Consider the following 22639-nt stretch of genomic DNA (forward strand, 5'->3'; position numbering starts at 1 on the left):
GAGCATTTCTACAACCTGTACACTGCAGTGAGTCAGAGTTGTTAGTCTTTCTAGTCATTGGTTCAGGTGTGAATTTGATAGTATTTTTCCCCACATGAGAGTCTAGCCATTTGGGAACTCTACTAAAATGAGGTTATGGATTGTAAAAACATAAAGTTGGCATGTTTTTTGAGAAATGTGCAGAAATCATATTATGCGAAACCAAGTTAAATTTTCTTTTTTAAATCTGTGCTTTTAGATCTCATCTTTGGGACCTTCATTGTCTTTCTATATAAATATGAAAATATGTGTTTGTTTAGTGAATAAACAACAGTATCAGTTTTGTTGCCAGTGTGGTATCTCTCCTGCTTACTGTTGGAAAGTATCTCCAAACTATTAGTAGGAACTCGTTGTCTACTCTGTTACATCCATAGCCATGTCTGTTTTCTTTTGTAGTATTGGTCTGGAAGTAAGAGAAATGGCATTTGGTGACTGCTTTAGATTTTACTTGTTGCCGTCAGCAGCATTATTTTCTTTCAGATTGCACTAAAGGTGGTAAGTTTTTGAGCAAACTTTTTACTTCGTAGTTATTTTCTGGCCTTTTGATAAAGCTTTTGATTGAAGATCTTGCAGTAGAGCCAAGCAGTTGTTCTTTCATTGCATCTGTCAGTGTGGTATATAGGCTAAGGCAAGGATTTTAGTTACAGCTTGTATTTCTCATATTTATTGGGAAAATCCAGAAATTTAGCTTCAGCTTATTTTTAGATTTTTTTCAAATTAGTTGCTAAGAATTTTAGTGGTATAAAATTATTCTGTCTTCTCGCACTGAAATCAAGAATTTACTACAGGGAAATATTGCTTTAATTAATTTCACGTTGTTAGTTTTTACTGACAAAAAGACAAATGACCATCTTAATTTGCTGTATGAATATTCCTACTTTGTATGAATCGGAATCATTTAGGTTGGAAAAGACCTTCAAGATCATCTAATCCAACTGTTAACTTAACACTGCCAAGTCCACCACTAAACCATGTCCCTAAGTGCCAAATCTACATGTCTTTTAAACACCTTCAGGGATGGTGACTCAACCACTTCCCTGGGCAGCCTGTTCCAATGCTTGATAACCCTTTCGGCAAAGAAGTTTTCCCTAATATCTGATCTAAGCCTCCCCTGGCGCAACTTGAGGCCATTTCCTCTTGTCCTGTCACTAGTTACTTGGGAGAAGACACGAACACCTACCTGGCTACAACTGCCTTTCAGGTAGTTGTAGAGAGCAATAAGGTCTCCCCTCAGCCTCCTCTTCTCCAGGCTAAACAACCCCAGCTCCCCCAGCTGATGACTTGTTCTCTAGACCCTTCACCAGCTTCGTGGCTCTTATTTGGAACACGTTTCAGCACCTAAATTAATGTTTCCAATTTGCGTGAATGTTTGTGGAACTTTCCTGGAGATGCTAGTCACAGTGAAGCCTTTATACTCTCATCTGCCAGTGTCTCTAAGAGACAGTTTAGGTGGGAGTTCTGTTAAAGAGGAAGAAAACTTCTTGGGTTTTATTAGTCTCCTGGCATTGATCAGTGGAGTTCTCCCACCTCCAATACAATATATGAAGTATGATTTGCATAGGCATTTACCTTTCCCTTTCAAAAACAGGCTGTGAATATGCCAAAGTTCTCAAAACTGAGGATGGGTTTATCTTCAGTAGCCCCCTTGAGAGTCGTGTCAGCCCTTGCACAGACCATGCAGAGGCTACTTTGCTCCTCTTCACTCCTCTCAGCTGTCTGTCGAGGTCAGAGGTTCAAGTGCTTATCTACACTGCCAGAAGAATTTGTAGGCAGTAAACTCTGGCTTTTGGGGATTCCCACTTATTTTTTTAGCTTTTGTTTCTTGCATTCTCTTTTGTGGTGTAATTTTTATTGTTTGTTTGTGTGTGTGTATCCCCGTTCCAGTCTAATTGGTTCTGGACCTTCTACTAATGACACAGTTTTCTTCAGGGTTCGCCCTTTTCCTTGTAAGAAGTTCAGTGCTTGCTGCTGTAAAGTAATCTTCAGCTAAGTCTGTGAGCTTTAAAGTTTGGACATTGAGTGACTGCTGCACTTCATTATTTGAACAGACATTTCTATGTCTGCACCACGTCTTTGGCAAATGCATTTGCAGTTGCTTTGAGCCAGGTGCAAGAGAAGGGTTCAAGGAGAAGCTCTAGATACAGTCTTCTGAGAAAATCGTTTTGGTCTTAGATCCTAGACCGAACTGTCAGAAGTTTTCCCACTTCAGCCAGACTTTTTATCAAGAACAAATAAGACTGCTTGTGATTGTGAGACTACTGTGCATTTCAGGGACAAGTTCTCAATCAAGCTGTTTCTGTTAATACTTTAGCTATTTTCTGCTAAGTATGACGGATTTGCTTTCCTCATTCTAATTTCCTCTATTAAAAACTGCTCCAAGACTTGTCAGCTTGCAGAGCGCCAAAGAGGCATGGCAGGGAATTTCCTCACTTCCAAAAATTTTGATTGACACTCTCGTGTGCGAGCCAAAGAAGGGAAAACTTTGGATTACTCTTGCTCAGTGGATACAAGTCGTGCATTTGGTAGCCCTGTTACTTGCTCTAAAGTTCTTACTATTACATCTCAGTGCTTTACAGACGTTCATGCCATAATATACTTACTGTACCTACAGCCACTTCCTTGGTTGTTCATACAAAAGTTCAGCAGTTGCCCAGAGTTGGAAGAGTTTCTTTGCTGCTGAGACTTCAAAGCCTCCAGTGACATACTCTGAAGAGTGCTGCAGGTTGCTTGTCTCAGATGTCTGTGAATCAGAGATGTAGACTGTGTTTCATTCCCTAGTGGTACTAAGGGAAGGACACTAGAAGAACTTGTGTAGCTACCCAAATCCCTAGTCTGCTCCTCAAATGACGTTTGTTTTCAACCCTCTTGAAAGCTTTGCCCTAAGCACTTGTCACAGTGTGAAGGAAATCTTACGGTATAAGAATACAGCACTGTAGGAGTGATTCCACCCAGTAAGTGAGTGAGCTCAAACGCAACTGTTCTGTTCTCACGTGGGCAATGGACTCTGTCTTATCTCAGGGATATGAGGACTGCTATAAGCAAAGACTAACCCTCGTTAAAATTCTTTGGCTTCATATATAACTCAGAATCAATCAGTTCTCAGCAATATTTGAATTGGGAGGTCAAGGGATGCCTTCCTAATTGCTGGTTTTTGTCTGCTTGTTGTCTTTCACTTTCTTATTGTGTCACCAAAAGTGTGATGAACACAGAGCACAGATACTGTCTGCTGCATAATAAATTTTCCTGTAACACAAGGTCTACTTTTTAGAGACTAAAATATGTCTTTTATATATCTAGAGAGAGAGAGAGTGTTTAGTATTAGTTGGGTGCTGTTTTAACTTTCTTTTTAAGAATTCAGTGGCTACCTTGGTGTCCTTTTTGGAGTCTTTCCTCTGGTTCTAAGATTCATTTTTCTGAATGTTTTCTTCAACCTACTGAGTTTCAAAGGCATTTTAAGACTGTGACTCTCAGTGGAGGAGGCAGCAGTTCCACTGCAGCAGACAATTTTTATGCTCGGTGTTCATTGCACCTCAGACATCACCTTGTATCTTTGCTTATGATGTGCTTCCCCTTAGCGCTAATTCTTCCTCCTGACCCCTCTTTGGGATCAGTCCTGAAGCAGTTTCACCTTGAAGGGAAGTATTCAACATCATTCTGTTCTTTCATTTTTTTTTAACAAAAGACTGAAATAACAAGAAGCTACTCTTCTAACCAGAGAGATATAGAATTAATCCTTCCCACTCAAGAGAAGAATTTACTGCAATTATTTTCTCATGCCAAAGAGAAAGAGATCTTGGATCAGAGAAGTCTGGATGCCTGTATTTGCTGGTTCAAGATAATGTGCAAGGCACGATGATACTGTCACTTTAGAAGAGATATTGGCCCACATCTCTTGGTTTTCAGGACGCTTACTTCTATATCCTCTGCCTGGCAGAAAACATCTTGCAGTCTGTAGTGATCTGGCCATTATCACTGTGTGCCGTTGGGGCTGGTATGTTCTTGTGCAGAAAGTATCCCTTTGGTGGTGTAAAAAGAATAGCTCTTTTCTCTTGATTAGTTAAAGGCTCCCTGCAAATCAGTTTGGGATATTAGTAAATATAAAAAAGTCTGCTAACCCCTGTGCAAACCCCTGGAGAATAGCAGAACCATTCTGGACTTAGTTTCCGCCTATACTTACTTTCCCCATACATTGATGAGCTCCTTAGGTGCTCTGGGCATCATAACAGCCTGCCTCTATGCTGAATCCAACGCTAAATTCCACATTCGCTGCTTTTCAGCCATGTCTCCGGATTATGTGAATTCTCGACTGGTGTTTCATCAACTGTACTAGTTACAGTCTCCTGGTCAGTCTTCTCATCTGTAAGTTAATAAAACAACCCGAATCAGTATCTGAAGAACACCTCTTGACTTGAACCAAAGTCGAAGTGATAATCAAGGTATTCTGAACTTCCTTGACTACGCAACTTGTCCTTCCATCGGAAAGGCATAATGCTGACTGGTTTTAATTATATTAAATTTAATTACATTATGTTTTAGTTATGTAAAACTGGGAAGATAGTTAAGGACAGAAGTACAGTTGGAGAGACAGAATTTTCTGAGGAAGATGGGAATGGAAAAAAACCCAATACTAATCGTAAATCTAGAATGGAATGGCATATTATCTCCTGTCATCTGAGTGAATTGTGCTTAAGTTTAATATCGGGGCAAGGAATTAACTAAATTTAAGATGAAGCTTGATTAGTTTAGTTCATTAATATGATTATACAGCATTGTCTTCTGCACTGGATAGGATTAGATTTGTGGTTGAAGGATGACATGGTTCTGCCCAAATTGCAGTTTGGCCAATCAAAATATTCACATCTTGGATAGTTAAATCTGTTTATTTTCCAAGACTGTGTAACACTGTGTATAAATACAGTAGGCTCCTCCTTGCCTAGCTGAGACATTTAACTTGAGTCACCCACACATGCTTAGAGATGCTTAATTTTTCTAGGTACCTTGACAGCCTTCTAAGTTCTCTATCACTCCCAGGAGAAGCTTGAAAAGGCAAACTGGTGATTAGATCTATTTCATCCTGTTTCATCCGATGTGAGAGTGGTCATTACTGCCCCTGACTGATAGAGCATTCAGTTGGTTATGCCGTATTAGAGCACTGAGGAACACAGGTGCAGCACTCAAACTAGGTGATTTAAACCTATGTCTTCCACTTTCTAGGAGAGAAAGGGCTAGGCAATAGAGGAAAAATGCCTTTCAAGGAACAAGGACATTAAACTGGACAGATACATATCTAATATTCTAATCAGTAACTCTGGATATGGTTTTACCTAATGACAATATATGATTTTTTTCAATGCATGATTATTTTCTGGGATTAAGATCTCTGCCGCTTGCAGCTAATATCTCAATTTCTGGGTAAGATTTTTCTTCCTTATTTGCTTGCAGTTTCAAGCGCTTTCACACAAAATGTTCTGTGCCTTAATGCTTTTGATTACTACAATAAGGGAGGCATAAATTCATTCCTCTTACTCTGGCCTTGGTCCTTTAATCAACCCTTCCATTTCTCGAGGGAGTTTTCCGAACAGCAGGCTGTTGTTCAGGAGACAAGAACCATCCTTCCTTTGGTGCCTGTACTTCAAAGAGGGTAGGCAGAGTTAATCTGAATTACAGAGGCCTTTTAGATTGCCTGTTGGTTCCATACACCCTTGGTAGAAAAAAAAATAAAAAATGTAAATGGACTGGATTGCTTTTTATAGGCACCTGGGATTTCTGTGCATTCTGTGGCAACGCAGACGTTTAGCTAGGTACGGTGATTCCCCACTGCTGTCCTCAGAGACTGCTGAAGTTGCTGCGTTGCTGTCTTCCAGCCGTGCCCCTTTCCTCCCTGTTTCTATGCTTGAAAGCAACATTTTGATGACAGCACCAGTATTTGATAATTTGAATTTTATACAGTTTTATTTCCATATTTTGTCGTAAATTCTCTGAATATCTACAGTTAACATATCTTAAATGCAGAAGGAATTACTGAAGTTACTGAGTTCTTCGTTCTTACGTTATCTACCTCCTTATTTTCCCTGATAAATACATACATGCAGGTTTTTTGGTCATAGTGATTTAATAATGTTGATGCCATAAGCCTTGTAGGTGTACCTTTGCTGTCATTTATTAAAAAGTCTGATGTGAGAGGAACACACAATTGAAAACAGTCATCTCACCCCTGTGAAGTTTCCGTGCAAAGCTTCCAAATGTGACGTCTCTGCTTGAAACTGAGGTGGCATCTCCAGTTCAGTGACTGTAGTTTTCATTCCCATGGATTTTATATTTCCAAGCCCAAATCAGAAAGTACAAGAATGTGTGGATTTCAAAATGTTCTTACTCCATGTTTGTGCCTCCAGTTATCTGAGCTAGTAACTTTAAATAATTGTTGTTTGAAGCATAGCACAAAACCAAGTTATTTTCGACCTGGATGACCAAGTTATTACGACCTGGATGAAGAGTTAGAATGTACCCTCAGCAAGTTTGCTGACGACACCAAACTGGGAGGTGTGGTAGACACACCAGAAGGCTGTGCTGCCATTCAGCGTGACCTGGATAGGCTGGAGAGCTGGGCAGAGAGGAACCTGATGAGGTTCAACAAGGGCAAGTGCAGGGTCCTGCACCTGGGGAGGAACAACCTCATGCACCAGTACAGGCTTGGGGTGGACCTGCTGGAGAGCAGCTCTGCGGAGAGGGACCTGGGTGTCCTGGTGGACGACAGGTTAACTATGAGCCAGCAGTGTGCCCTGGCTGCCAAGAAGGCCAATGGGATCCTGGGGTGCATCAAGAAGAGTGTGGCCAGCAGGACAAGGGAGGTTCTCCTTCCCCTCTACACTGCCCTGGTGAGGCCTCATCTGGAGTACTGTGTCCAGTTCTGGGCTCCCCAGTTCAAGAAGGATGAAGAGCTACTGGAGAGAGTCCAGCGGAGGGCTACGAGGATGGTGAGGGGACTGGAGCATCTCCACTACGAGGAGAGGTTGAGGGAACTGGGCTTGTTCAGCCTGAAGAAGAGAAGGCTGCGAGGGGACCTTATAAATGCCTACAAATAACTGAAGGGTGGGTGTCAGGAGGATGGGGCCAAGCTCTTTTCAGTGGTGCCCAGTGACAGGACAAGGGGCAATGGGCACAAACTGAGGCACAGGAAGTTCCGTCTGAACATGAGGAGGAACTTCTTCTCTCTGAGGGTGACGGAGCACTGGAACAGGCTGCCCAGGGAGGTTGTGGAGTCTCCTTCTCTGGAGATATTCAAGACCCGCCTGGACACGGTCCTGTGCAGCCTGCTGTAGGTGACCCTGCTTCGGCGGGGGGGTTGGACTAGATGACCCACAGAGGTCCCTTCCAACCCCTACTATTCTGTGATTCTGTGATTCTGTGATTTTAAAAATGAAGTTTCCAAACCTGGGATCCAGAAAAGGAGGTGAATGCAGTCATTCTTTGTCTGTCTATTTTTGATTCCTATTTCATCCCAATAACTTCTAAACTGCTGTCTGAGACAAATTTCATAGGGGAACAGATATTTGAAGCATTTTTAAACTCCTGCACATATTATGAAAATGTATGTCTTTGCAAATGTTATGGGCAATGGAAAGGTGACCGTGTTAGTTTACATGTAAATAGATACAGGAAACCAGAGAGGAAAGGCATCTTACAGATATCCCAATTATGGGAGCAGCTTTAGTTAAAGCTCACAATCAACTACGACACAAAAGCCTTGAGAGGACTAGCTTTAATTAGGTCCAGTGTTCACACACACACAAAAAAAATTAGTTTTCTGTGCAATATTTATTCCTTTCTTGGCAAGAATATTTCTGAAATTCAGACATGGACAGTGAAAGTAAATGCCGGCTAGAATTGATTTTAGTGTTTTAATTTAGGGAAAAATATATATGTAAATATGAGGTCGGTGCTTATGAAATTATGAGGAAATCTAAGAGGTGGCCACACTGCTTTGGGTGCAGCCCACGATACGGTTGCTCTTCTGGGCTGCGAGCGCACATTGCCGGCTAAACAGCATCCTGATGTTTAGATTTGTTTAGGTATGCTCATGTAACACAAACGCATCCAGAATACTATTTTCAGTTTTGGATACTACATTGCTAGAATAATGCTGATAATTTAGATGGTACTTGAGTAAGAGTAATAAACATTACTGGAATTAGTAACGCTTTAATTTTTTTTTCCTGCTAACGAAGAACAGAAGTGTATAACTTGGTAGAATTGCTGGCAAAGAAAGGGTATATGACATCAGTAAATACCTGAAGGTTGCAAACAACAAGAAATAAGAACTAATATGTGTAATCTGAAAGTACAGGGCAACAAAACTGAGAGGACAAGAGGGGGGATTGACACATTTTCCCATGTATGAGATGTAGCTGGTTGTAGAAGAGTTTGCTCAAGAAATTACGGGAAAACCCCTGCCTAAAATGATGCCAGTTGAATGGGAAAAATACTGGGAAAATTACTGTCCTAAACAGCACTGCACTGGCTAGGAAACAGGCATGTCTGAGTGCTCCAGTCTTTGCTTAGCAAATCTTTTACTCGCTTTGGTGGGGAATTTTGACATTATACTGAGTGAAGAATGAAATGATCAGTTTGTAGCCTTCAACAATATAAATAATCAGTGTTTCTGGACTGTTGAATATTTAATAGCACTTCTGTTCAAAAGTAAACAACTTCTCTGTGAATGTTAATACCTTTTCCCTGCAGCATGTCTGTTCAAACATGTTAAGTAGCATCAGTGGCAGTAGACAGGGCAAAATGTTGTTTATGCACATTCACATTTTTTTGCAACAAATCCTATTCTGTGAAATTTTATTGTTCACAGGGGGGGAAAATTCATCTACAAAGAAGCTCAGCTAGTAATAATAAGGTGATTATTACACATCTGTACATCCCATTTGATTGTTGGCATATCTTAATTCTTCCTTTAAAACTGTGAAAAGGGAAATCAAAACCAATAATCTGTCATTGGTGGTTTCGGTATCCTAGCCTAAAATGCATTTAGGCATTTGGTATCATAGCATGAAGTGCAGTGAAAATTTCATTTTTAAATGCGTGGCTTATCTCTTGGAGTGCTAACATTACTTCTTCAAATCTGTAGTAAAGTTTTGAGGCATGAAAAGCTGACAGTCATTGTTGACACCTGTTATTTAGTTCAGTAAGTGAGTACGAGTTAGTGTAGTGTTTTATCAGCGGTGGATTAATATATGGGAGCTGCATGTGTAGCTCCTGCCTTGTGTGAGGTTTCTTAGTCACAGCCCTCTGTACGTTGGTCTCATTACTACTGTAGATTCCTGACATTATTTATGATTTCATTAGCATCCAATTTCCTTCTCGGATTCAGCGGTAAGGTCAACACGATGAAAGGCCCAGACTGTCGCATTCCCCTTCCTTGCTTTCCTCACCCACACACAGCCACTCATTTCTTTCATTTTTGGCACGTCGTGATTTAATATTTACCAGTTGTAGCTTGGTACCAAAGGAATAATTATTTCTTAATCACTCTGCCTTCAGGGGGTTCTCCGTTTGTGTCTGGGGAAGAAGGGCAGGCTTTGGTCACCGGGGCGAGCGCTTCTGTGTTTCCTTTGTAAGGACAGCTCTGTTGTGAAGGCAGGGCACTGCCTGCTGAATTCTAATTCCCTGGTGCGAGGGCCAGGCTGTGCCGAAGCGGCCCAGCGCGGGAGGTGTTGGCTGCCGTTCATCGCGCCGCGGCCCGGGGACTGCTGCCGGTCGGCGGTGCGCGGCGGGGGGGGAGCGTAGCCGTTCGGTGCCGCGGCCGGGGGGGACACCTTGTCTTCCCAGCACCCACCCGCTTGCCTTTCTTAGCAGCTGGGAAGTTCAGGTACTTTTTCTTTACATATTTTATTATTTACTGCCACGAAATACTGCCTGCTCAGAAGCAGGTGGTTGTATCCGTGCAACAGAAGTGTATTGGCATTCATTTTACGTCCATCTGGTAAATTGTATAAAATAAAGTTACAAAATTGTCACATGCGTTTAATAGGTCTTACCTTAACTGGTGAAGGACTATGTAACAAAGGTAACTGTTAGTATATAGAAAATACATTTTTCAAGAAAATTTGTAGAAAACTTTCAAAGGTAGTATGTTATGACAAATACGCTGAAACCACAGAAGCTGTACCCTTAGCTCTGGTATGAAGGTTTTGATTTTAAATTAACACTGGATTAGTTATCTGTCTCAGTCAAGACTATAATAAAGAGCTTTTGTTGCAGTCCATCATAGGGCTTTTGTGTTGTACACCGTATGCAGAAACTGTTAACAGGAAGACTAGACTAATGCTGAGAGAAAAATGTCATCAGATAAAACATAGGTCTCAAAAAGCAATTTAAATCAAATAGTATGTTATGCATTAATACATTTTTAGCCGTTGGGGAACACAGGAAAACTTGTAATCAAAAATTAAATTGAGCATTCTTGGCAGTACCTAAATTGGAACCCAGGATACTTCCAAACTTGTTTTTAACCAAGTGACCTGATATGAGCTCACTAGGAGAAAATGAATGAGTACAGGGTAATCAGAATAATATTTAGTAATGCTGATAGGAAATTTTGCTGCTCTTTTTTCAAATCTTACGTGTAATAATGTAAAAGATTTCTATTTAGAGGTAGCAGTATGTGTGTGCGTATGTATATAAGGCAAATACATTGTGCATATGTTTTATATTTTTCAAATTAACTTCTTCAGAAAGCTTAACAACAATACAAGTGCAAGGAGTCACTATTTTTTTTCTTGATTAATATGCTAACAATAAAGTGCAATGTGGTTCCACATGACTTAAATATTTCTTGATTATGTATGGACACATAATGTGAATTTCTTTTTTTTTTGTTGTAGTCAGGTGTCGTTAGAGCTTGTGCCTGTTTGAGGACAATGATTCCAATCTTTTCTGTGAACTATTCATAGGATTGGTTTTGTAAGACTTTAATGTAGTATAATGTAGTTTAATACTGTTGTTTCCGTATTGGAAGGAAATGAATTGGTGATTAGTATTTTGTGCCTTTAAGATTTGTATTTGGACTTGAAGAATGCAATTATATTCTATTCAGTTTCTGATTGTTTACTGTTTTGTAAACTTAAAATATCACAGGTCCTGAAGGGATTGGATCAATATATATAAGATACTGAGAAGTAGAATTGTGAGGGGGAAAAGAAACCAAATACCAATCAATTCTAATCTAACAACCGGAAATCTTTAGTGTTTGCGGTTTTTTTAAATATACTGAGAGATTTTTTTGAATCAGAAGTTTTGTTCTTAATGTGTTGTGTGGTTTTTATGTTATATATTCGGAAGTAAGTTGTTACACCAAAGTAAGTTCACAATCTTTTTGAATTTCCATTTTTGCTTAAATGTTTCTTCCTGTAGACATGCTAAACAGTGTCGCATCTAACTTTGTACACTGAGTTTTGTCTGTGAGCCAGAAATGCAGCTGGCTTACTGGCTTGGTGCCTTATTGCCTCCAGCAGTCCTGCTGTTCAGGGTAGGCAGTTTTGACCCTCTCCCCCCCTGCCCCACAAGAGCAATTCAATTTAAATAGTTTCTTTATTAAGACAAACAGAAATGTTTTTAAAGTTATTAGCAGGACACATCAAGTAACTGCAGTTATTGTGGCTGGATTTTTTTTCTTTTTTTTTTTTTTACTTTTGCTGTGGATTTGTTAGATTTGATATAAATAACTTACATTGAAAAGACACCATAGTAAGATAGAAGCTGTTGGTAATGCGGAAAAAATGAAGGAAGCGACATGGTTAAAAGAATCGATGCTCAACAGATTGACAAATCAGTAGGTACTTTTTTACATTCCGGAAAACCAGAGGTGAAAACTAAAGGAAAAAACTTAAGTTACATGAAATCAAGCTGAGCTTAGCCTTCTAAAAAGAAACCATTTAAAAGAACCATAGTTTGTTAGCTGCTGTGCTCTGAATTTTTTGTGTTTGAATACCACTTCATTAATAGGAATTCTGCTTAACAAAAGTGAAGCGATTTGCAAAATCCACATGCGGTTTATTTAACCTTACTGTATTTTGCACCTGTATTGGGAAAAAGAAACCACTATTAAGCAGAATATTCTCTCCTTGTATTTAGGATACCTTAGGTTTTTGCTCTGTACACATCATCGGGGTGAAATCTTTCATTAGGGCCTGAGGGGAGGAGAGGACTGTGTAAATGATGGTGACAGACTCCGTCATCTGCATACTGGGACAAGAGGGGCCACAGACAGCACAAACGAAACACGGGAGGAATTTCAGACAAGTGTCTAAGGACCCTGAGCAAGCTCAAACCCATACAATGGATTGTAGCTGGAGTCAAGGTTTAAAGATGTTCCCCGACAGAACTGGAAGTGATATGGAAGCCCTGGGGGCTGGACTCACTCAGTAGAAACGGGTTGCTGCATGCTATGATGCTGTATTTTTTGTTTACCTGTAGCTTGCTGACTCGACCCAGATTGCAGCATCTCACTGAAAATAAGCCGTTGCCTCCTCTAAAAGTTGAGGTGGCCCCTGTAGTGGCAAATTGGTATGTCGGCTTTCTCCCCTGAAATACTGCTGCTGTTGCTGTTAATGAAGTTGTACTTGCTGCATTAGCAGTGCTATTGTGCTGTTACCAGAGGGTCATCCTTTGCAGTGTTATCTATGCTGGGAATTCTGCTGTTGCTGCCATCACTGGAGTTATCTCAGTGACAGTAACTATTCAAGATTTTTTGGAAAAAAATAATCTATCACAGGTAAAACTCTTAAAAGTCAGCATAAAAATCACTCCATTTCTTCTCACCTATAACTTTCCAAAGCTGCCTTAAGTTTTATTATACTGTTTCATGATAGTCGCAACGAACATAGAGCTGAAAATACAAACTTGTTTTTTTTCCAGTATAAAAAATTATTGCCATGTTTTTCACTTGTTTAGCTGAATAAAGGTGGAACTTACACATTTTGGCAAGGAAGTAGATGTAGCTGTATTTGGTGTCTATAATGAAAGCCATAATTTTCAAATGTTTTTTCCGTGTGCTTTAAAGATGAGTGTGCCTGTGCGTGTGCAGGTGTGCATGTATGCATGGGGGAGAGATTGTGGTCTTATGATGCACATCTGGGAGAAAATTGGTTGGATGGTAGTAGCTGAAAAGTAGTTTTTTAGCACTGTCTGTAATTATGCCTTAGAGATTGAGTGGAATTCAAGTCCTACCCGTTTTTGTGGCTGCATTGTCTGTTTTCTGCTTATCTGACATGACAGATGTACTGAGATGGCTACAGATTGTTCTACAGGAAGAAAATAATAATTGTCATGGACAATTAATACAGAAGTCAGTATTAACTACAGGACAAAAATTACAAGTGCATTTTAAAATACATTTTATAATTTTATGAGTTAGAAATCTGTTCATTATCTTGCAAATCAAATACTTTCCTATACAACGTTACTGAGATAGAGACTTCAGTAGCCCATTGACATATTAATCTGTCCCTGCATAATCTTCTCTTCAGTTCAGCAACAGAAAATTAAGAAAATGTTTGGGAGGCTGTTCTTGGTATTACTTCAGTAACACTATTTTTCATATTTGTGACACAAATAAAGTAAGAAATATTTTATTTATGAGTCTGTAGTTTAATAAAAAAAGAAATTATCAACTTCCTTTATATACCCTGTATAGTCATTGCTCCTTATGTTTACCAAACGAGTAACGACTTTTTTGACCATCTAGTACAGGAAGTGTTAAGATGTAAACAATTCATTCATTTTACACTCAAACAGCAGCAATGTCAGCATCACTTTCTAGTAATATATTTTGCATTTGTTTCCTTTGACACTGCTTTTTAGTTGCGATAAGGTCGTCTTTTCCTAGTCATTTGCAGTTAGAGAAATTTTTGAGAGCAAGTTGCAGAAGACTGAGATTTGAGGGAAGCGTTCCAAGCAGAAGATCTTTCATTCTGTGATATGGTTCGTACCAGAAAGGTTTGCAAAACTGTAATTTTAACAGATTTCTGTTGAGTTGTCAATTTCAGATGTCAGTTGTCATCCTGTCAGTTCCAAGATGTATCCTCTAAGGGATGTTAATTGCCTTTAGAGTTCTAAAATCTTTCTGTTGACTCAGCAGTAGGTGGAGATGGCCTACTTTCTTGCAGGACACCATACTGTTGGTGTGTGTTTCTTCTCAAGCTTTTACCTGGACCTTGATCTTGCAGTGGGGGCTGCAGAGAAACAAGCTCCATTAAGTCTCTGCACATTTACCCTTTCATAATAGAGGTGTGTATTATAAAATCTTTATCTTTGGATTTTCTGCAACTGCTGTAACATGATGTCTCGTAGTATAATTAGAAGAAAATTCTACAAGAGAATGAGCTTGTTTTGTTAACCAATACAATTCTGATTTTATCAGATTCATTAACACATCTGAGGATTTTTATTAGCTATTTCATTCTGTCCCAAAGTCTGTACAGTGTAGATGCAGTTAGTACATGATTATATAAGCAAATAGAAAAACTATTGTAGATTCTATTTCTGTTTCCGAGGGTGGGTGGGGGTAGTGTCAAATTGATTGTTGCATTTCAAACTGTGGTCTGTTCTGCCAGCAGCTAGAACGTGATCAATTAAAGGAGGCATATAAAAAGCATTGCTGTAGTGCATTGTTACAGGAAAATTACAATTAGTATGGTAATATTAAGGCAAAGATATGCTATAGAAGCGGTTGGAATTAAATTTAACCCCATGAAAGCAAGGGCATTCAGTGCTGCATTATTCGTATGTTATATAAAAGTTATAGAAGAATGTCTTTCATTAACGCTAAGAAAATAATGTCAAGTTTAGCAAGGCCAAAATGTAACCTGATCAGAAGTAAATTTTTATTAAAAAAAGACTTGCAAGCATGAAATTTCATTAGTCTTCTGAAAGGAGAAGTGACGTTTAATTACCAGTTAAACTGTTGGGCAGGTTGGTTAGTTGGCTTTCCCCACCTTGATGTTGCACTTTCATTCCTGCTTGCCTTACTGTATTTGCTAGAAAACCTGAACCATTGCTGGGACAACTGACAGTTCAAATTTTTCACGAGCGTCTAGTAGCGTAACATTTCTCCACGCTTCTCGTGCTTCCGAGATGTTTCCACAGGGGTGCGTTGACGGGAAGGCGATGGTGGCTCCCCGCTGTGGTGTGGGATGAGGCCTCTGCAGTGGGTGCCACGGGGTGAGGCCGCCATGGTGGGTGCAGTGGGGCGAGGTTGCCGTGGTGGGTGCCGTGGGGTGAGGTCACCGTGGTGGGTGCCGCGGGGCAAGGCCAAGCGTTGCGGGAGTGCTGGGTGGCGGAGGCAGAGGAGCGTCGCCCCTAAGACCCCTCACAGCCATTGTTCTGCAGGCTTTTTGAATAATAGGGATTAATTGAAAAAGCAGCTGGAGCGTTTTACCTAATTCCTGAAAAATTGTGTACCAAAGCATGATAGATTAATAAAAACACTAGATACTCCGTACATACACACGTTCATATTCCGTACTCATACTGGCAGCGGACGTGTGGGGCTGAGGTTGTGCCAGCCGTTGTGCAGCTGAAGTAACAGAGGGGTTTGCGAAGAAGATTAGAGCTGGCTTCTCAAGTGGGTTCAGAGCGCTTCCAAGGGCGCACAGGGAGCGAGGGAGGGGAGTCTTCAACAGTGGCTCTTTGTTTCGGTTTGAGATCACGACAGGCTAAAACTCGAGTGTAAACCGGTGCCGCCTCTTACGGATGGCCTCAAAGGGACGGTGGGGAAGCAGAGACACGTGTGTTTGAGGGTTGCCTTCCCTTGGCTGCGGTCCGAGCTGGGGAGCAGCGGGGCCGAGGGGAGGGCGAGCCCTGAGACCTGCGGGACCAGCTGGGAGCTGGCAGCCTGGCAGGAGGTGTCACGTAACCTTCCCCTCAGCCTCCGTGTCCTCCTGGGCGCCGGCGAGCCGCTGCTCTCCAGCCTCGATGGGGTTATGAACGGCTTCTGGGGCTGGCTAGGGAGCAACATGGTAACAGGATTTTATGATCTAGGAATGAGTTTTGCTTTTGCTGCCCGAGCGGCTTGGGTAACGTATGATTTGGGAGCGGGGGGCGGGGGTCTGTGTGTTTTTTTGCTTTTAACTTAAAGGATATACTAGATCGTAACAAAGCCCTTTTTTTTTTTTTTTTTCCCCCTCCTTCACAGCTCTAAAGCTGCATAATAAATATAGTGCTTTCAGATTTTTTTCAGCTTTCTTGAGAAGAACTGCGTTAGGAAAGACATCTTTCATAGGGCTGAAGAAGTTGTTCGGGTACAGTAAAGTTCAGTTTGCTGTTGCACGCCCATTTCATGAGCGAGGGCTCCCTGTTCTGGGATCGCTGAATACAACTGGGGAGGAATCTCACGACCTTCCAGTGGTTGCAACAAACTGTAAAGAATATGGGGTCCATGGTGGACAAGTTACCAGCAGGTATTTTTGCTGTAGACAGCATCCTATGGCAATGAGCTACACAATTTGTTAAACATTGTATGGAATTTTTCCTTTGTTTTAAGGATGTTTGAGTGATATTTTCCTTGGTTGCCTCCTTACTCTTGTTTCTCTGGGAAACCGGGAAATATTCTTTGTTCAGACTTTGCATAGTTTTCAAACATGATGCATAATTTGGAAGGTGTCAGTTATATCTTGGGACATTTGTGTCCCTTCCAAATTTATTCCTGTTTTAAAACTATACCTTTTACCATACTTACTGTTCCCTTTGCTATCCTTTCTTGTTATACTGTATCTTTGGGTAGCCACAACTTCTTTTTTCAGATATTAGAAAAGGGTATTTGTGGGGTTTGGGGGAGGAAAAAAGGTCAAGGAGTAGATTTGCTGCAAATTCTGGAGAGCTCAAAGCAAGAAAATTTCCATTGTCTTCAGAGGACTCGTATTCAGGTTCAGAGTTGTACATTTTGAGGTGCAGGGAGTTCTGGCTCTACTTGTGCAGCTTCTTTTTATGCCTGTTGTAGAATATGTTTGGGCTAATACTGCATCTTTTCAGCTATTTTTTTGAACGCCCTATCCTAGAGACAAATCAGATAGGTAAAGGGCAGTACACGCTCAAATGCTGTTACTTGAAATCTAGCTAGCAGTTGGCTGGAATTAGTTTTAAATTTGTGTGTGTGTGTGATTATTGCTGTTATGCACAATTTTGTAAAGAATCTGTCACTTAAGCATCTGAAGCTTTACGATCTATACATGCTATAAATTTGGCAAGTTCTTTCATGAATGATATAAAATCAAGGAGGGAGAGCAATATCATCGCTTGTTAACATCTTGATTATAAAGACTTAACAAAAGAAAAAGTCTACTAGCCATCAGCTGCTTTTATGCTTGTTATTTACAGATTTTTCCTACCTTTGTAATGCAGATCTATATTAGACAGATAGAAATAAGGACTATTTCTAGTTTTTTGCTTTTTTGGCAAAAACGTTTTTTTCACATATTTGTTTGGACCTCTTTTTAGAAGACTTGCCTACTGTGCTGTTTATACAACAGTATCACTAAAGCAGTAATCAAGAAAGGGCTTAACTCTGGAATTAATATTTAATTGCTTCTGTAGAACATTGCTCAGGTATCATTTGTTGTGTTTCTTTGACAGTGACAGAATGGTTTCTTTATTTTCTGTTGGGGAACCATGATAACGAACCTGTAGTTAAGGGTTTCTTCAGGGTCTTGTCCCTGGGGGAGAGGGGCTGCCGGCTCTTAAGACAGCAGAAGCTCTGCTGGTAGGGCCCATATATCTCCCTTGCTTCATGCTACACCTGTGTCTGGCACCAACAGGTATAAAATCTCACTTCAATTATCAATGCTTTGTCATTGCTTCTATCTAAGACAGTGTTCAGTTTTGCACTTCTTATTTCATTTAGCTTGTAAGTAGCACCTAGCTTTGTAATACTCGGGTATTTAGGGACTAGAAAGATTTGGGATATTCCTAGAAAATAAAAATCTGTTCTTATAACTTGCCACTAGTCCATGCACAGTTCCATAATTTTTACTGTTAATACTGAGAAACTAAATTACATAATTTTAAGAACTGTAAAATCTTTCCCTTAAGCCAGTGACTAGAAGAATTATTTTCATTCATTTTTATACCTCAAAAGCGCAAAATATTTTTTATTTGTTCTCTCAAGAAAATAAGGGCAGTAGACATGGTGTTAAAATGCAATGAATGAAGTCTAATGAGATCCTGGAAACAGAGGTGTTTCTCAGGTAGACTGAATGATCCTCAGCTACAAGCCCTGTCTTCAGTGAAAGAATATACTCCCACAAAACGTAGCAAGGAGAAATCTAAGCAGTCTGTGAGAGGAAAATACTCCATTACAGTTGTCTTTGACTCTTTTAATTCCCTATGCCGCTCTAGGTCAGCAGAGTTTCATCTCTGCCACCATGGCTATGTGTTATTCTTATCTAAAAAATCTCTCTGTTTTGACCAAGTAAGGATAACAGAGGCTGAATATATACTGTCGGGAAGATGCATTCTGTAGCACAACACGAAGCCCTAGCTGCATTCTGGGAACATTCTGGGACAAAGCTTCTAAGCACACGACAGATGAAGCTGTGGCAGGCTGTCTCGTTGAGGGACTAGGACTGCAGGTTGTGTTGTGGAAAACTTGTCTGCCTTGCAGGCTGCAGAACGTGTCGTCTCTTCTGCAGTGGGAAGGGAGACTAAGCTGTACCAATACCAAGTGTATCCATTCTCTGCGTATCACATGGGAGTTTTGCATTTGTCATTCAATTTTACATGACAGATGGTGGAAAAATTACAAAGTTTTAGAGAATCCATTTTTCATGAAGAAAAGTTTTAGTCTTAATAAGCAGCACTAATAAGATGAGAGGCATAACCTGCCCCCTGGGGAGACTCCTTCCAATCAGTGCCGTGGGTGCAGAAAATTGTAAGCCTGGGATTCACAGCCTGAGATGATTCTTACGCTGTCTGCAGAGCTAGTAAATTAATGATTTGATTAATGTAACGTTTGTGGATTTGGAAAGGTGTGGAGGGGTAGGATTTCTGAGTCGTGGAGGACTTTGCCCTACAAGTTTATTGAGGAGAATTTTGCATTCAGAAGATGTGTTCCTAGCTGAATTTATTGCAAGTAGCAGTGTAGGTGGAAGAGAAACATCTTCTCTTTTCTTACCTTGATTAGATGTGATTCAGAAGTGATGTTTAGAAGGGTGACTCCTGCTAGTAACATGATATTACATAATGGATGGATCATATCTACCTTTCAGGTGGAACAGGCAGCTAGTTTGACCTCATAACAAAGGGAATTTGTTGTTGGACTTTGCCTGGCCTGAATAAGGAAGTAGTCCATCAAGAAGGAAATCGTTCTTGAATGTTTTTGTACCGCGAAGATTCTCCTGTCTTTTTTTTCAGGGGGAAAAAAGGAAAAAGCATGAACTGTAAAAAATTATTTGTCACTTCACTGGCAGCTGAGTCAGGTAAAGATTTAAAGACAGAGAATGAAATAGTCTTTCACTGAGCAAAGAAGAAAAGATCATGTACTCACAGAGCAATGAATGCCACCAGTACTATGGAGGTATATTTATCTGGTTAGGATTAGTCAATTTAACTTTAGACAAAATCTGAATTTAAAATGTAATTAAACTTATAATAGTACTTTGTCTCCTTTCTTTACAGGTTTGCTGGTCCTCTGATACGTTTCAGAATGCCACTGGTAAAAAGGAACATAGACCCCAGGCACCTGTGCCACACAGCTCTGCCCCGAGGTGTCAAGAATGAATTGGAATGCGTCACCAATATTTCCTTGGCAAATATAATCAGACAACTAAGTAGCCTAAGTAAGTACGTTGTCCTAATAGATGTATTTGGAACGAATGCATTTTACAGTCACAGTTTTTATGGTTGAAGTAGGAACACCTTTTCAAATTCTTGGTAGAAAATTGTGGCTGAGCATTGAATGTACTCCTTAACGTGGCTAGTGGCTAGTGACTTCTGTGAAAGAAAGCTAGAAGTTTTTCCAGCAGTATGTCTTAAAACTGTTCAGCCATATATTTCTGTTACCAGTGGAACATGACAGAAAAAGATATCTGGTAGTTAATGAAGTCGGTAATTGCTAACCGTAGAGCAATTCTTGAGTAGGGAATATGGCATAATGAGGAATATATCACTGGTTGCTTAATTCTCTTGACTTAAACCCTTGGTCATGTTGTGGTCATTCAGGAAAAAAAGTAGTTGCCTTTTGAAATAAGAAACACAGAAACAGAATTATTACATAGTATTTCAAACAGCTAAAGATTTTTCTTCCTTCTTCTCCCTTCTGTCAACAATTTTTCCCGCAGTGCTCTTGAGTGAATACTTCTCAAGCGCTAGAACTCTGAAGGAGTTTTTCTGAAAAGGCTGGTTTCTGGGTTGTTTTCTTCTTTAAGTTACAGCAACTTTAAAAAGTTGTCAGATGAACCAGCGTGATAGCATTGTGAATTTCCAGTACTACAGGTGCTTTTTAACCACCAGGACATTAGTAAGACTACCAACACATTGAATATTAAAATGTGCATGTATATACATCTACAATGCAAAAAGCCTGTCAGCCCCATCAGTATCTTAGGGTCATAGGTGCTGTAGCCTGTTTTATTGATTAGATTGATCTAGTTATTGGGTTGATGGTATACTGTATGGTGACTCTGTTTCAGCAGCCTTTCAAGGCTGTTAGGGTGCAATTAGTTTGAAGACTCTAATTGTGGACACTGAATTATGCAGTTGAGACAGGAATGCTTACAGCACATAAATATGAACATTATTAGTACAGCTGCTTCAACAGCAAGGAAAATAACTGTTAAAATTCTTTTGAGTGAACCAAGAGCATGTCAGATTAGCATGCAGTATATGATCACCATCTGTGGTCTTGCTTTGTTCTGCCAAAAGCCCTTCTCAGACTAGCCACTTGTGTACTAGCCTCCCCTTCCAAGTCACTTATTAATATTGTATTCATTTATTTTAGTTTGCTGTGTTTAAAAATTGTTGTTTGATTATATACTTCATCTAGCGGAATTTCCTTTTGTAGGTGGCATGCCAAATTTACATTTGATGTTTTCATTTGGAAGTTTCGTTCGACCTTAAAAAAATATCCGACAAATCACTTGGTGTTCTTTGAAATTGAAAAACCAACTTCTAACTCAACGTTACGGTCTCAGTACCTATCTATGGAGATTCAGCTGCCTGTGCTGTGTTTTCTTGGTCTACAGAGCTTATGCCTGACATTGTGTGTACAGCTGCTCAGGAGGAGGTCAGGATGAAGCAATACCAGAACAGAAAGAGCTCAGTTAAGGAGGGAAAAAAAGTATTGAAGAATATCCATTGAATGCTCCCACATTTGTTATATGGCTTGCCTAACGTATAGCACAGTTAGAGAGATACTTTCAAGGGTATGTAACCGTAATTATGTAAACGGCTTTTCTGTAAAAGGAATGTGGTTCTGCGTGAAGCATGCATACATAGGGATGAGCCCTAAATGAGCTGTTTTCACTTGAGAGGAGTTTCTGTCACGAACTTGTGAGTCACTAGTCATCAAAAAGGCATGCGATGCTGGAAATTACAAGGAGGGAAAATGCGCTAGTTTACTCTGCAACAGCAAGCCCAGAATAGGTCATTCAGAATTTTTTAGAAGTAAGTTAAACACTGATGAGCAGGACCTGTTACTTCAGTCTTTTGTTCTTCCCTCCAAACAGCATCGTGGTGTTTGTACACCTGTGTACAGTGAGGCCTGCTGACACGCAGATAAATTTTAGTAGCTGCCTGTGAGTCACAGCCAGCAGGCCTGGTTTCACAGCACTCCCCTGGCAACCAGCTTCTCTGCAGTCCTTCCCTTTTCGGTTTCTGTAGATGATGTGTGTGTTTGAGAATCAACCTTTAAGTTGTAGATGAAACAAGACTTCACTTACTCTGAGAGCGGAGACTGAGTGTTGTGGTAGGGTTTAATTTCCTTTAGACTAAAGCTGCTTTTGCTTTTGATGGTAAAGTTATGCACATTTGGATGAATGGTCTTTGACCTGATTAGCACTTATACATTTCTGCCTCTAAGATTTTTCACTTACCAGCCCTCAAGCAGAGGATTACTCTCCTGCCCTTATGACTCTCAAGACCAAACATTCTTAACCTTTCTCCTAGTATGATAGAGACAAAGAATGCTGTGATGGAATTAAAACCTCCAGTACTTTAAATGATACTGAAAAGCATAATTTAGAAAAGCTAAGTGTAGAGTTTTGTCATGTATGTGGTTAGATGTACATTCTTGAAGCGATTAGTAACTGGACTGGATTAGTCAACAGCTGGATCTAACTGGATCTGCTATGAGCAGGGTGTTGGACTAGATGACTTCTGGAGGCCTTTTCAACCTGAACAGAACTGTGTTTCTGTGATCTTGGATACTATGTGTAAGTAGGACATGCCTGCAGAACCAATACCTATTAAACAACAGGAATTCTGTTTTCCTGGGTTTTAATATAAAATGAAAAGATCTTTACATCAGTATGTCAGCAATAGCTGTTATGTGTCTCCATACAAATTCTCAATCCTTTCATAGTTTATTTGATGTGTTGTTCAGTTT

General features: G+C 40.1%; 1 protein-coding gene across 6 annotated transcripts in view; it reads left to right on the top strand.

Moving 5' to 3' along the window:
• The window catches only part of WASF1 (WASP family member 1), a 97706-nt gene that overhangs the window by 47979 nt on the left and 27088 nt on the right, over positions 1-22639 (top strand). For 5 of the 6 annotated variants that reach the window (XM_075414225.1, XM_075414226.1, XM_075414227.1 and 2 more), the window contains exon 2: positions 19714-19874. In XM_075414225.1, the coding sequence (XP_075270340.1) occupies positions 19742-19874 (133 nt within the window). In that variant the 5' untranslated portion in view covers positions 19714-19741. Of the gene's footprint in view, positions 1-19449; positions 19613-19713; positions 19875-22639 lie in introns of all 6 variants that reach the window. The other variant, XM_075414224.1, reaches the window with a different exon arrangement.

The sequence above is a fragment of the Opisthocomus hoazin genome, chromosome 2 (assembly GCF_030867145.1).
Source record: "Opisthocomus hoazin isolate bOpiHoa1 chromosome 2, bOpiHoa1.hap1, whole genome shotgun sequence".
NCBI lineage: Eukaryota > Metazoa > Chordata > Aves > Opisthocomiformes > Opisthocomidae > Opisthocomus > Opisthocomus hoazin.